Genomic DNA, 15251 nt, shown 5'->3' on the forward strand with positions numbered 1-15251 from the left:
CGCTGGAAGTTAACACGGTGCATTCCCACTGCTTGTTAGCAGCTGGAGCAGCACGCCTTCAGCACCTGGGGTAATTAGAGACAGAGACGATGCTGGCTGAGGAACAAGAGCAGGGAGGGCTGGCCACGGTGCTCTGAGCCACCGCCTCCCGCACCCAAAACCAAGAAAATGAGCAAAAAACGGGAACCACGGTAGGTGAGGAGCGCTCCGGTGCACGCTGGAGCCTGAGACCCAAAAGCTAAAGCAGCAGCAAGTTGAAGCAGAGCAGGTGAGAAGTCATGAAAGCGACAGCCACAAGCACAATGAAATCCGAACGGAATTACAGTCCGTCAGGAAGCGGAAAGACGGAAATTGGCCAACCTGTGGCTGGTGGGCTTAAGAGCAATTCAAACGTAAATTGAGAACAGAACATTAAATAGGTTGTAAAAGACTTCAGGTGTAGCTTCTGCAACTCTAAAAGTGACAATGGTGACACGGAGGTGAAGGGAGTGCTAACACAGAGAAGACACGACTATTAACTAGAGCTATCGTCTTGTATTTAGAGATAAATAATGTGACATTCACATCTAACAGGTACTTTTCCTCTACGAATAACAAAGAAACGAGAGCAACAACAACTATTATTTTTTAGGTCGTCAGACAAAATTTTCACCCAAACACGCCACTGAAATTGGCTAAAGAGCTCTCTGAATTGTTAAGAATTGACGGCTTATTTTTAAGTAAGCAAGCCTTGAAATGCTGAGGAACTTTCAAAGGATGAGGAGCGAGGCAGCAGCGCGTAAATATTGAACCCGTGCTGTGTCGCTGGCACCCCTCAGCACACGGCTCCAAACGATGGCTGTTCTCACTACCCAGTGGCACGGTACGTTGTCCGTCCTCATGGAGCCCTTCCAGGCCGAGCTGCGAGCTCCGGCACTACTTACAGCCTACAAATCAGCAACAGAAGGCTTCAGCAGCCCAGAAGACCAGACTACACAAAACTGAGTTTTTCTAACCGCAACGCGTAGGAAATCTCAACCAGCAACTGATGCCATGCGTCATTCCCCCGGCCAGGCGGATTTCATTTCTCCGTTGCACACCAAATTGCTTTGGGGGCCATTCCCAGAAGTGGTTTTTCCTTCATTTATCACAATGTAGACGTGCAGGGGCAGCAAACTTCAATTTTACTGACAATGGCAGACAGGGGAAAAATACCCTGCATTATTAGCTCAGGCAGTCCTGCCTGTTTTGCCATGGAAGGACACCAGTGATTTCAGCAGGAGCAGGACAGAGCAAAAGAGATTTGGCCCCAGATACGCAATCGCTGTTTGCTTAGGTGCAGCAAAGGAAATGAAATATTGTGCTTACAAAAAAAAAAAAGGAAAAAAGGAAAAAAATCCTCAAGAAATTATACATGAGATCTGCTCTGTCCCTCCATATATAGGATCACTCCTAATACACGGCAAAATACACCGTGTCTCTCTCCAGCACCCTGAAATTCCTCGTTCCCTGTCCGTGCCAAGCGAGAAGTGGCCCTCCCCGCCAGCTGAAGCCTCCGCGCGCTCCAGCCGCAGCCTCGTGCCGCCGCGCTCCACCGGCATGCCCACGCTGGTGCGCCCACACCTTTATTACCATGAAAATCACACTTCTCCACGGCTTGTTCTTTCTCTAACGCGCCGCATCCCCGTAGCAGGCTGATTTTAGGCCCAAAGCTGTTTCATCCCCTCGTGTTCCATGAATCCTTCACCTCTCGAATCCTCCTCTGTGCACCTTTGCTCCCTTCCAGAACCGCCCCGTGGCCGTGCTGCTCCCAGCCGCTGTCTGGCAGCGGGACCAAAGGCTTGGCTGCTGCAGGAGGAGACGCTCAGAGCCCAGCCCTGCTGCACCCAGGCTGCTGCTCAGGGCTCGGCACACCTCGAGCCATCCCCAGGCTCCGCCAGTTTCTGGCCGGTAACACCAAGCAGACTTCGCACGGCGGGCAGCATCGTTCTTCTGGCCCGTAATGCCAAGCAAACGCCAGCAGCATCCTTCTTTGCTTCCTTCATCAGGTTCTTGGTTGCTGTGCTCAGGACCAAAGGTTTCGCGCTGCCCTCCACCCAGCTGTGAAGACCACAGCAGCTGTAGCTTGCAGGGAGATGACAGAACACAAGAGCCGGCTGCGTCCCCACAAGCACGCCCTTATTCACGCATACCCTCACTACAACAGCCAAGGCATCTCTCCAGAGAGCTCCGAAGCACGAGATGCGAGCTCTCACGTGGGAGTGCTCTGGGAGAAGTAGTAAATTTAGGAGCCCCTTCTCAAAACAGGGTCTTCAAAGCACAGGTCTGTCGTAAGGAAAATAAAGAAACATCCGGAACTGCGTGTTCAGCAGGAGTTTACAGCTGATCCAAAAATAAAGGTGGGGCAAAAGGGAGACATTTGAGTCAATGTATGTACTGTAGAAATTTAGGGCATGATTCATTAGCCAAAAAAATCCGAACACCCTCTGTAGCTATTTTCAAGGAGGTACATGCATAATTTATGTGGAACAAGAGTGGGCTGCAATTTCCCCCACACTGCTTCTGCATAAATTACACCGGCTTGTAATTCATCACACTTCTGTTTTTCCTGCATGTAAGTGGTAACCTCTCATTTCACCAGCACAGAAAACAGAGTCATCTGCGAAGAGGAAGGTGAGGCACTTGCAGGTGAAACCGTTGCAGGTTTGACACGTGCGTGTGGTCCAAGACAAGTGGAAAAGGGACCGTCTTTCTGGAAGAGGCTCACCGCGTGGTGACCCTTCGCTGCTGTTTTGTTGCTAATTCCCAGAGCTAACGACAGAGTGCAGAAGTCTTTCTAAGCCACCAGAACTCTCAGAGAGGACCCAAAGCACAAGACTATGCAGAAGTTTAAAACGGCAGGAGATTTGTCATGGAGGGACGTCAGCTGCTCAATCACTTCTTAATGCTCTAAATCAGAAAAATCTTGAAGTGCACTAAATGAACAAATAAAACACCTTGGCTTCTAGCAAGGACAAAACCTGCATGAACCTGAAACGCAGAACAAACGCTCCGTTAGGAGCAACTACACATTTCACGGAGCAGAGTGCAAAACCTTGCAAAACCCTTGCAATGCGAGCAGCAAGAGGGCCTGAACGGAGGGAGTGGTGCTCCACAGGCAGCAGCCGGCCCCGTTGTGCAGGGAACGCCTCCACGCCGCTTACAAGCAAAGATGGGAAGAGCAGAAAATGCAGAAAACGTGGCAGTTGCATAAGAAATTCTAATAAGAAATATGAAGCTTGCACAAAGATGCCCACCAGGGACACCAGTAAGCCTTCTGCACCTTCACGTCTGATAAGAGAGGACACGGCCTTAGAAATAAACTGGCAGAGGAACAGGTAAGGATGAAGGAGGCACACGGCACAGCGGGGACACACCACGTGCATGCCACCCTTCGTGCTGTTCTTGGGGAGACAGAATCAGCCTACAAAGTAGCTCCTTCAGCTCTGCTCATGAGAGGCAAGCTCGTTAGACAAATCCCAAGGAAGGCAGGCCTGAAAATGCAGTCAAACATATGGGTGTGCTCTGCCTGGCAAGGCTTGCACCATTTTACTTTTTTAAATGCACTTTCCTGCTCTGAAAATCGTGTTTGACAGCAAAAGCTGTCTGCCTCCTGACTACTGGATAATGCTAAGAATAAAGCACCCGCATCCAAGTGTCCTCTCCTGTACCACAACTTGAGGTTGGCGTTTAGGGGCCATTAAGACTGCCAATTCATGCTTTTGTTGAAAAAAATGGAAGAAAAAAAAAGAGACAAGTGCAAAACCAGAAATGAATGACCAGCAGCTGCCGGTATCTTCCACCTCCTGCATCTCACAGTGGCAGTCCCCTGCCACGTTGCCTCCTGCAAGTGATGCAGCACACCCCGAGCTCCCAACAAGGGTGGGGAAAGCTGTAGAAGACAATAATTGTGCAACGTTACCCATTCTGGCAAGTCTCCACTAACATTTTTAGTTTGTACGCTCCTTGTTCTGCAAACCAGCGAGGGACATATTCTGCCCCTTCTTTCTCAATCTCTCTTTTCTCCTCTTCTTTTTTCTTTGCCCCCTTTTTTATTTGTTTTTAAACTTTTCCTCATCTCTTCATATCACTCTACTAATTTGCTGGTGGCACTCCATAGACTGGGCAGCCCTCATCAACCAGGGAGTGTCACGACAGGCTGAGTCCACAGTCAGTTTTAAGAGAGAAACGCAGGATATGACACAGAGAGAGAGAACAACAACATTTCCTGAAAGAAAACAACAGCAACAAAATATCCCAGAACGTCCATAGTCAAATTTAAAATAGTTAATTAAATTGGTATTTGTGGTTTCCCCCCTTCCTACTCTTTGCCTCGCACACCCGCACGGTTACACTTCAGCAGGTGGAGCACGCCGCCCTGCACGGGCAGTTTGAGGCTGGATGGTCGCAGTCCTAGAAACGAGCTTCTCCCCTGAAGAAAGGCTGAGAGAGCTGGGGCTGCCCAGCCTGGAGAAGGCCCCGCAGGGACCTTATTGCAGCTTTTCAGTACTTAAAGGGGGCTTAAAAAAGATGGAGAGTGACTTTTTGCTCAGGTGGATAATGATGGGACGAGGGGGAATGGTTTTAAACTAAAGGAGGGGAGATTTAGATGAGACGTTAGGAGGAAATTCTTCCCTCAGGGGGTGGTGAGGCACTGAAGCAGCCTGCCCGGAGAAGCTGTGGCTGTCCCATCCCTGGAGGTGTTCAAGGCCAGGTTGGACGAGGCCTTGGCCATCCTGATGTAGTGGGTGGTGTCCCTGCCATGGCAGGGGTTGGAACTGAGTGATCCTTGAGGTCCCTTCCAACCCGAGCCGCTCTGATTCTATAACAAGGCCCCCGGCTTTGCCCTCCCTTCGCTTCACAGGCGCCCTCCCTGTCCCCCAACCCACACCCTGGCTTCGATCCCCGCTACCCCGTCTCCTCCCAGCACTCTCACCTCCCCGTGGCCGTTTCAACCCCATCTCATTCCTCACATCTCCGTGTCCCCGTGACCTTTTTCTCCCACCCGGCAGGCTAGATTGGGAAGCCCCAGCCCCCCGGCACCGCAGCAAGCCGCGGAGGCGGCCTTCACTGCCTCCAGCGTCCCGCAGCGCCACATCTCCGGCCTCTCACAAAGTGCTGCCACCCCACGGGGGCAGCTCCTCCCCACGAGGCCAACAAGACATCGAAGGCAAGATGGGAACATAATATTTAAGCCATGAGTGCTGCGAGGCAGCGGGAAGATGAATGGCCGGCTGGCAGGTTAATGTGCCTCGGGCCATTAACCCCAACTGGCCATTAAACCTAAGAAATGGCTTTTGTGCTGAGGTCTTTTTTTTTTTTCCCTTAATAATTTCAAGACGAATAAAAGAGGGGAAAAAAAAGAACGCCAGCTGATGAAACATCTCCTAATGAGAAGCTCAGTTTCAGTCGCTAGGAACAGATCGCCCAAGAAACGAACGCCCCACCCAGGCACAACAGATCCCATCGTGAGAGCTCATTTGGACGAGGTGCCCTTTCGGCCCCCCACCTCTTTCATATTTAAGAAAAACCAACCCTTTTGTGGCTCAGTACACACCATCAGTGCCGTGCTCTCGGCTGGCCACGGAGATGAGGCGGACAGGAGGTGGTGGTGGTGCGAGAACAGCCGTGGAGGGCAAGTGGAAGAAACAAGCGCCAGGGGCCCACACGGAGCAGCCAGCCCAGAGCATCTCTTCCTGCACAGAAGCAGCGATATTCCAGCCGCAATCTTCATTTGATTTTACCTGCATTCTCTGTTATTTGTATTTTTATGACTGTAATTCTCTGGACCGATGGTTTCAGCGCTTAACAAGCGACTCCTTCCAGCTGTATAGAGTCCCATCTACACGTACTGACAGCAGGAACTCTCCCCTGTGTCCTGACATTCTTTAGGTTAATACACTTGATCAACTACCAAAATCACTTTCTAACAGTTTTTGGCTAACAGGCAAGTGTGATAAAACCCAGAGATCCTGCTAACATCTTAAGTGGCAGAAGAAGCTCCGACCCAAACCTAAGCATGCCGAATTTTATTTTGCTGGAGCTCTGCTGTATTATTTTTCCAAGAGCAGAAATGTGAAAATTATACACGTCAGGCTTCCCCACGTAGCCCTGAAATGAACACAAAGGAGCTAAGAAGCTATTTTTCCAACTCTGCAGGTCACCCAAGACCCGAGGATTTTAGGAAAAAGCTATTTCTGTCACCACCATATTCTTCTCAAAGCACCCCGACACATTTTAACAAATACAGGTTTGGAGTCCCATGTAATCATCTCAGCTTCCTCTATATTCAGCACAGACAATCGCACCGAGATTGCATTTGACACAAACTCCCGGTGTCCATAGAAACTGCCTGACAGCAAACGCAGGCGCAGCCTTCCCGGGGCTCCAGCTCCCGAAAGCGGCTCTCGTTCCCCACGTGGCGCTGTGACCCCCAGCTGCAGCTTCTCTACGATCTGGTACCACGTGGAAGACACGCCAGGGCTGCAACCCCAGGGCACAGACCCCTGGCGAGGCTGCGGCCAGGCCACCGAAGGCCAGGGGAAGGCACAGGGCTCCTCGGGCGCCGGAGCTCCGAGCCTCCCCTGCGCCTCCGTGGAGGATTTTCATCTGCTTACCTATCCCGCAGCACGCACCGGGTATTGCCCTCGTGTCCCGAGCGGCACTGTACCACGTATTTCACTGTGACAACACCGTGTGATAAGGGGAATTAATTTTATAGGTCACGCCAGGAGGATACATGGAAACAAACACCCACACCATGCACAAAGAGACAGGCAACTCCAAACTATAGGGAATTTTGGATGAGGAAGAGCCAAACCCTATTTTTTATTCATACCTACGCTGCCTCTGCTATTAATATCTGACTTCTCTCGTGTGACTTTAGGCTATTTTAAAAATGAAACCTTGTTCCCATGGAGACAATAAGCCGGTCAGCACATCTGCTGGAGAAGAGGGGATAACATTTTTAAGCGAGATTTTAAGGGCTCGGGCTTCCACGAACCCGTGCCAACGGCTCCACCAAGCACCCAGAAGGGATGCTGTTAACATAGCGAGCTGTCACCTGCACCATCTCCGTCACCTTCACGATCTCCGATGCTCTCGTTGGCCGACCCGTCCTCACCACCACGTGCCGTGCTCACGGACGAGAGCTTCTCATTAGCCAAGCGTAACGAACCTGCCTCGACGGCTCCTAGGTAGCTCTGCACAAACCCAAACAAACCCCACAGCTCGGGGACCTCTTTATTTATTTATTAGCAGCACGCAGTCACAATCCAATCGTTATTTGCTTGCAAACAACGACAAAAATCCTTTTCCTTTTCCAGCGGAAGACTAATGGGAACATAATTTGAGATTCAATTAGTGCATTAAGAAGCATTCAATTAAGCCTCCCGGTGACACAGAGACAGGCAGCCACGCTCGCTCTCCAGATGAGGAACCGAAACTCGCGGGGAGCCTGCTGGCTTCCTCGCGGTGATGGCAGGATTACGGAGGGAAGCCACATTTCCTGTTCTCTTGTTTCCCAACAAGAAACGCCACGGAAGTTTCCCTCTACTGCCACTTCAGACTGGTGAAGCTCACCCCGCGGCCACCCCCTAACCCAGATGTGCAAGGAAAAACCCAACCAAGGCAGGATTTTGGGATGTGGGGACCAAGGCAGCCCTGCGACAAAGGCCAGCGCAGCTTCCAGATGTACACACCTACGTGGGACAGCCAGATGCCTCCAGCTGTGCCCAACACGGAGGCCAAGAAAGGAGGACACTCCAAGGGACGTGCAGGCAGCAAAGGTGCATCTGAAGCCCACTCAGCTCCGCTGCCTGGGATCAGCTCGGTGCCACCCCGCGCTGCTCGGGAGCACCCACGGGCTCCAGGGGGACACAGGCACGGACACCACCAGAGCCTGCCCTCAGCGGTGCCCTCCAGCAGCTGGCTGTCTTCAGAAGTCATCTCCACGGCTGGAAACGAAGCTCAGGCCATGGCGACGCCGGTTGGAAACACTGACTGACCTCTCCCAGAGCTGACGGCAACTTCTGTACGCTTCCTCCGTGGTGCTGTGCGCAGGGGAAGACTGCAAACCAGCCCCCAAGTCAGAGGGGTACTGGTGTGCTAGAACAAGACGCCCCATGGAAATCTGTTTCAGTTCCAGCACAACTTGTTTTGCTCTAGTGCGAGCTGCAGACTAGGTTAAGCCAAAGTCAGCTGGGCTTCAGCAGGGTTTAACTTAAAAGAGGCAACTGCTGTACCAGTTAAGCACGCGGATTTGAGAACAAAGGCGAGTTAAAACAATGCCGCTCTGCCATGAAGACAAGCTTTGCATTCTTTGGAGATAGAGATGAATCTTTTATTCACCTGTCAAATGCTTTAACAGTTTCTAAATGCTGGATAGAAATAATGATCCAGCCCTGTGTCGAAGGCATAATCATATTCCATGACAGTAAGTTATATTTTAGAAATTAATGACTCATCGTAGAATTGAGCTCATCCTGGTAAATCACGGAGATTCTGATCTGCTCCCTTGCAGATATATATTTTACCAATCTAATCAGCATTTGGTTTTGAGAAATGCCCGGTTTGTTGCACATCTAGACCGGACTGGACACCAGCACTCGGCGTCACCCACCTCCCGCTATCAGGAATCTGTGTTACAGAAGAACAACGTCTCAAGGTCATCCACTGATGGCTCACTACATCCTCAGGAAGATGGCTTTAAAACAAGAATGGAAGGGGAAAAAAAGTTTACGAAAAGATCACTGCATCTGCCTATGTACATCACTGATCAGCAAAGACCAGAATTAATTCCTCTTAACCGGCAGCAGGAATGAGATTGCTCTGTCAGTTTGGCAACAGAACCCAGCACAGGCACCCTCCCACCCGAGATCACCACTTTACAGTACAGTCAGCAAATAACATCAACTAAAAAGCTCCAAATTGTACTTCAGGCCATGCAACGCTCTTGAGAAGTGCTGGTGTACAGAACTCAGCTGGCATTTTCCTGGGCAGACGACTGAACTCGTGCGCTTCACAGCTGAGAAGACACCTGAGATGGCGACTGGGTGGTTGGTTACGTGTCGTGTGTGCTAAGGGAAAGGCCTTCAGATTTTATAAACAACAACACAAACGGCTCAGATGCCCTTAGAGCTTTCCAAATCTGATATACAAAAACTACTTTGTCTTGACCGAACAAAGAGACGACTGAATGTGGATGCCAACATCCAACTAGAGTACACCGCTTGGTCCCGCAGGGAGAACACCACAATCGCATGTCCAGAGGCACAGGAAAAAATAACTAACCTGAAAACAAAGCAACAAAACTCTTTTGAGAGATATTCACTTTTTTTTTTCAACCATTAAAAATGTTGCCGTGGCTTAGGAGATGGTCAAATAACAGAAGGTTTTTCCTGTTTCCTTTTCCTCTCAATATTACAGATGAAAAAGCAGCGAGCGCAAGCACTACCAGAGATACAACGCTAGGTTTAACCATCTTAAAAGAAAGCCAACTTTAACTTCAATTATCTTTAAAAAACAGTCAGCAAAAAACCTTCCAGAAATAAAATGTATGTCTAAATATGGCTTTGTGTAGTTAGATGTGCTTGCAGCGGACAACTACACTCAAAGTCTCTGGCAAGAGGTGAAGAGAATTTCCATTGACTACTCCGAGTCTCTCAGAGGATGTTATTAAAGGGCCCTGTTGGTGTCCAAGAGCAGATAGCCCCGTATTTCATTTCCAACATGGGAATTACCACAACGCTTGCCTGGCAAGGCACAGGAGATAACAAGTAACAGCCCTGCAGAATGAGGGTCAAACCGTCAGGTCCAGAAACAGACAAATTTTGGTTGTGTCTTTAAGAGTAGAGGCACCCTAAACTCGACTCCTTCCCATCAAAGGCAAAAATCCATCCCTCCTTCAGCTCACAAGACTTCATCTAACAAAATCTGCCCTAAATGAGAGAGGGCAGGCGGAGTGGGGACCTCGGAGGAGGAGAAGACAGATGCCGCAGGGAGGGAAGGAGGCAGAGCTTGTGGGAGCAGCGCTGGGGCAGCAAGAAGCCCTCGTGGGTAGGGAAGTATCCGCGGCCAGGAGGAAGCTGGGATCCAGACAGGGGGTTGATTGCCACATTTATGTCCCAGATGTGCCACAGCTGCACCATTTTAATGCTCACCTGCCATGCTACCAGAACCATTCGCCTCCCTGGATGGAGGAATCCGGGCATTCCTCATCCTCTTTGCAGGCAATCACGCAGCCGGTATGCTAGTTTAATCGTGCCCGCAGGAGGGGCTGGAAGGTGGTTAACCAAAACCAAGACGTGTGAGCATTTCCCGCACCCCAAATGAGAGCAGCCTCGGCAGCGAGGGGCCGGCTCACACACAGCGTGCTGCTGAGATCTGCTGCTCGGCCGCATCTGGAGGAGGGGACGTGGCTGCGTGCCCCCTGCACAACCACGGAGCCCCTTCGGGTGCGCTGCTCGTCCCGTCTCCTCGTGCCACAGTCCCTGCTTCAGGCACCGACTGCCCCTGGGCATCCCTAGTCCACTTACACAGACTCTGAGCTTTTTCCTCCCAAAATTGTATCAGCAGACACACAAAGGGTTTTAATGACTCCTGGCACACGTACCTGGGAAGAAGGAGGTGCAGTCTCTGCCCCACCGACCCCACCAGGACCACCTGCAGCAAGGGAGCAGCCACCGGGGCACTTTATTTGACAAGACGTGGCGCTGTGACATAGCCTTTGGGCGACTTTTGTTGTTGTTCACGGGTACCCGACTTTTCCCAATGAAATTACTTGAAAGAAAGCACAGGCAACAAAAATGGTGCTACCAGAAGTCAAAGGAAAAAATAATTGCATTACAAGTCACGTCATGTCAACTTAAAGGGTGGAAACAAAATCCTCGGGGAAAAACAAACAAACCAACAATGAATTATTATTACAGCGTTTGCAAAATTATAAGCATATGTTTTCAGCTGGCCTACTTATTCTCTTATGCCACCATGTTGATAATTGACTTCTGTCCCTTAAGGGACTTGTTAAATGGAATTGAGCAGCACCTGCCACGTCAGAAGAACAATTTTGTACGCCCGGCCTTCGCTCAAGCACGGCATTAACAGCTTCAGCGCCAGGCCTGCTCGCAGCCTCGGCTCTGCCACCCAGGCAGAGGTGCCCAGGCAGCAGCACCCCGAAACCTGCAGCACTTTGGGAGTGCCGGAGCAGCTCTGCTGCCCGGGTACGGGCTGGATGGGGCTGAGCAGCGAGCAGCCCTCCTGCAGCAGCCAGAGGTACCCACGGCACACAGAGAGCAGCGTCGTGAGCTGCTGTCCTGCTTCACCACCACCAAACAGCGCTGCAGACAGCGGTTCCAGGAAAGGAATGCTTCCAGTTACCGAACTGGAGAATAGCTCCAGACCTCTTCACAAATTAGCGCTGTAATTGATGATTGTTACTGGCATTAAACAAACTAAACGTTTATCCCCACGGACCCTAAAGCAATTTAGCCCTGGAATGGGCCCCAGGTGAGCTGGAGTGGAAGGAGTACTGCTGATGTCAACGGCCTTCCAGCAGGAACCTGCACGAGTTTCGGCTCCAGCCGGGCCTCCCCCAGAGACTACCTCGTGCTGCCCATGACACGCCGCCAACTGCAGCAGGTGCCTTGACTGCTGGGGGTGGCAGGGGACTGCCCCGTGCTGCCGGTGGAGCAAAGCACAGACGAGCAGGCTGCTCACTCGTGTGCCCACCTTCTAACACAGGACCTAAAACTGCCCCACACCGAAGGAAAGGCAACGTGTGTTACCGCTTTGCACAACTCGGTGCCCTCACAAGGCAGCCTGAAGGTCACACGAGGCTATGAGTGACCTTACCCTCTGGAGAAATTGTTCTTTCGCACTAGCCGCCTGACTTCCAGCCGTGCCTACCTGTCCCCACTTGTACATCACTCAGCGCCTGTCTTGCCGCGCAGCGCTTCTCCATTAAGAGGCAATTACGGGCACCGTCGGCTTTCCACACGCGCGGTACATTTGTAGCTCTGCCGTTGCTGACACACACAAGACTCAAAGCGACTGCCCGTACTTATCACCGCACGGTCTTGACAAAAACACAACCTCAGAAGCTTGTCCAAACATTATTCTGGTGCTAAGTTAAACTGACCTATGAATTTAAACCAAAAATGACATGTGACATAATGAAAAGTCGAGTAAAGAGCTCAAGGCTGGGGGACCTGTGCCTCCCCTTACACAAAAGGAAGAAAAAGAGTAAAATTTCCATTGGTGTTGTGAAAACTAGTTCACAACTCATAACACATCCAAGATCCAAAACAGATTTAAACTCCTCCGAGACGCATATTGCGAATCTTACTAACAGAATTTCTTTTTGCTTTTAATTATACTTACGTCTCCAACATTACTTGAAGACAAGTCCTGTTACCAGGACTTTCTCTCCACTTCTCAAAGAAAAAATGCCAACCCTGAAGCGTTCGTTCCAGCACTAAAGGAGCAGCAGAAACACCGCAGTGTGTACAGGAGTGGCGAGGAGCAGAATTTCCATATGGTGAGGAACATTGTACTGAACGCACAGGAAGAACTAACGCGACCCTTACCTAAACACTTCTTTGATGCAGCTCTTCTACTCACGCTCCCTCAGCGAGGGGAAGGTGGGAGGCAACCCAAGAGTTATTTTTGTTGCTCAGCTCACACAATCCAAGTGAAATCTTCCTACTGATCTCACGTAGGGAACTAACGCACTTGCCTGCTCCAAAGGTCTCCAGATACAAAATGACCGTGGATCTCCTACCGTCCGAAATCGCTGCAGTCTAAAATGTCATCTCGGAGAGTGACTAAAAGAAATGCATCTACCTGACTTTTCTGAAAGGACTGACGTTGAGGAACGCAGCTGCCCTCATTCTCACTCAAACGTGTGTTTTCACGTGGACAATGCCTGCAACACGTGCTTACAAGCGGTGTCGGTGACTACAGCAGTCACCCACACCAGCAGTGTGGAGAGCACAGCGAATATTGTGTGCACATCATCCACGGGAGGAGCCGAAGTTCTGAAACCCAAACCTTGGAAGCCACAGGACTGTCACAGTAGAGGACAGGCAAATAATCCTTGCACACTGCAATTTCCATCCTAATTCAGCCAAACGTAGGGATGCAAGAACCACAAAATATTATTTATTATTCTGCTAAATCAAAATGAGGAGCCTTAGGTATTTGGCAGTGCCCCTCAAATGTGCTATGACCCACATAGCACACACTACTATCCCATCGAGAGGGATTTGAAAAGTAAATGCAAGTCTCCCTACCTTCTCCAGAAGGCACCAAACACACTGAATGCTGCAGTGCCTCCAGAGCACACTGAGTCCTAAGCCATGAGACCAAAAAAACGTGCAAAGCAGAAGAAACATTCAGCGTGTTTTGAACACAACTGAGATACTTGATGCAATCTAATTCACCCGTCACATCCAGCTTGCTTGTCTGAAGAGCAGCGGCTTTCACGCGACCAGTGGCTTTCTCCAGGTACTGCCGTGAGCACTCCCATGTGCGAGGCTTTCAGTGCCACGCGGCGCAAACTCGCTCCCCTGGACATCCCGTGCTCAGGAATGACGCCGATTCCCCTCAGTGTGTCTCAGTCACAAGCCCTCAGCCTCCCGCGTGAGCACAACACCCGTGAATCACTTGAAGTGGCATTTCCGACAGCCTGAAAATTCTCCGGGACATCTCCAGGAAGGGCCCGCAGCCACCTGCATCACCTGCTCAACTACCACGATGTGCTCACCCAGCCTGGAAGTGCCCTTCCATTTTCTTGGCGTTGCTGGATCTCTAATTCCTTTGGCCGGGATCCCCTCCAGCTCCTCCTGCCACGCGCACCTCGCCCTGCTGGAAGCGAGGAATCGCCACACTCCATCCCCTAACCCACGGACCAGCCCCACACCTCGCACGTCTCCGCAAAACGGGCTTCCACGCTCAACAAGCCTCCCTTGGCTTTCCAAGGACCCTCATCCGCTCTCCTTCTGCTCCTTTAAATTTCTACTAACAGCACCGAGAAATTTGGGCGAGTGTGAAGTCAGGGCCATGCGCCAAGGAACCTTTTACCTCTTCTCCTTCTCGAGCAGATTAATAATATTTACTCTGACAAACATCACTTGGGAGAGAAAGCGAAGGTTCGGTGGCTACAGCTGCTAGCCGTTGTTTTACCAAGGGACAGCTAGCAGACAAGAGCACAAGACTGCAAATAGAAGAAGAAAGGGCAGAAATAGTTATTAGCAGGAGGCTTCGTCTAAATTGCTACCGCTGCTCCTGTAACGCCTGGGGAAGCAGGGCTGGGTATAATTAGCACCGAGGAGCCTGGAGCCCCGAACTGAGGTGCCGGCGCACGACATCTTTGCAAGCACACGTCTCGCAGAAACCTTCAACTCCTCAGAGCAAGCAAGGACTAAAACCTGGGCTCCTGCCCTCTCGGAAAAGTGGATTTCTTGCCGGCACCGCCACAGCGGATAGCTGAGAAATCCACCTGGAGCATAAACCACGGCTCACAAACTGGAAGGCAGACACAGCACGGGTGTTTCTCAGGAGAAGTCACGGCCCCAGGTGCGTTTTCCAGGCCTCTCAGGTCACCACCGCCAGGCTCACGGCGCCGGGTCCCACCCGCCCCAAAACTCCCCCAGAGGGGCACCGCGACTTCGACCGCCGCTGGCCCTGACGGCCACAGCGCAGAGCCACAGGTGGTCACGGCACCGCCAAACCGCCCTGCGACCACCTCAGGGCGGTGAAATTAAAGGATAACCACGCACAGCCGGCCGGCCAACTTCGCCAACTCCGGGCGAAGCCCGGGGGCTGAGGGCGAGGAGCGGGGCGCTGAGGCGCAGCCGGGGCGCTGCACCCGCCCGGCCGAGGGGGAGCCCCCGGCCCCGGAGCCCCCCGGAGCCGCCCCCGGCCGCTCACCTGCCGCAGGATGAAGCTGGTGGACGTGGTGCTGCCGTCGGAGCGCTTCAGCCGGCTGCGGCGCGTCGCCGTGCCCCTCGTCACCTGCGCCGGGGAAGGCGAAGACATCAGGGTCGCGCCCGCCTCAGCCCTGCCCAACCCAGCCCTGCCCGGCACAGCCCGGACCGCGGCGGCCGCCCCCCGGGGGCCCCGCAGCACCCACCGCGGCCATGGCAGCGAGGATCGGCGGCGGCTCCCGCGGCCCCGCACCTCAGCGCCGCCGGGGAAAGAGAGCGCGGAGGGGAGGGGAAGGAGGACGAGGGCGG

At 51.9% G+C, this 15251-nt stretch overlaps 1 protein-coding gene across 1 annotated transcript in view; it reads right to left on the minus strand.

Moving 5' to 3' along the window:
- Nucleotides 1–15246, minus strand: part of CACNB4 (calcium voltage-gated channel auxiliary subunit beta 4) — an 82338-nt gene extending 67092 nt beyond the window's left edge. Inside the window, 2 exon segments of the mRNA XM_040561178.1 lie at nt 14947–15030; nt 15149–15246. Coding sequence (XP_040417112.1) covers nt 14947–15030; nt 15149–15157 — 93 coding nt within the window. The 5' untranslated portion in view covers nt 15158–15246.
- Between the last annotated feature and the right edge of the window lie 5 nt (nt 15247–15251).

The sequence above is a fragment of the Cygnus olor genome, chromosome 6 (assembly GCF_009769625.2).
Source record: "Cygnus olor isolate bCygOlo1 chromosome 6, bCygOlo1.pri.v2, whole genome shotgun sequence".
In the NCBI taxonomy this organism is placed as follows: Eukaryota; Metazoa; Chordata; class Aves; order Anseriformes; family Anatidae; genus Cygnus; species Cygnus olor.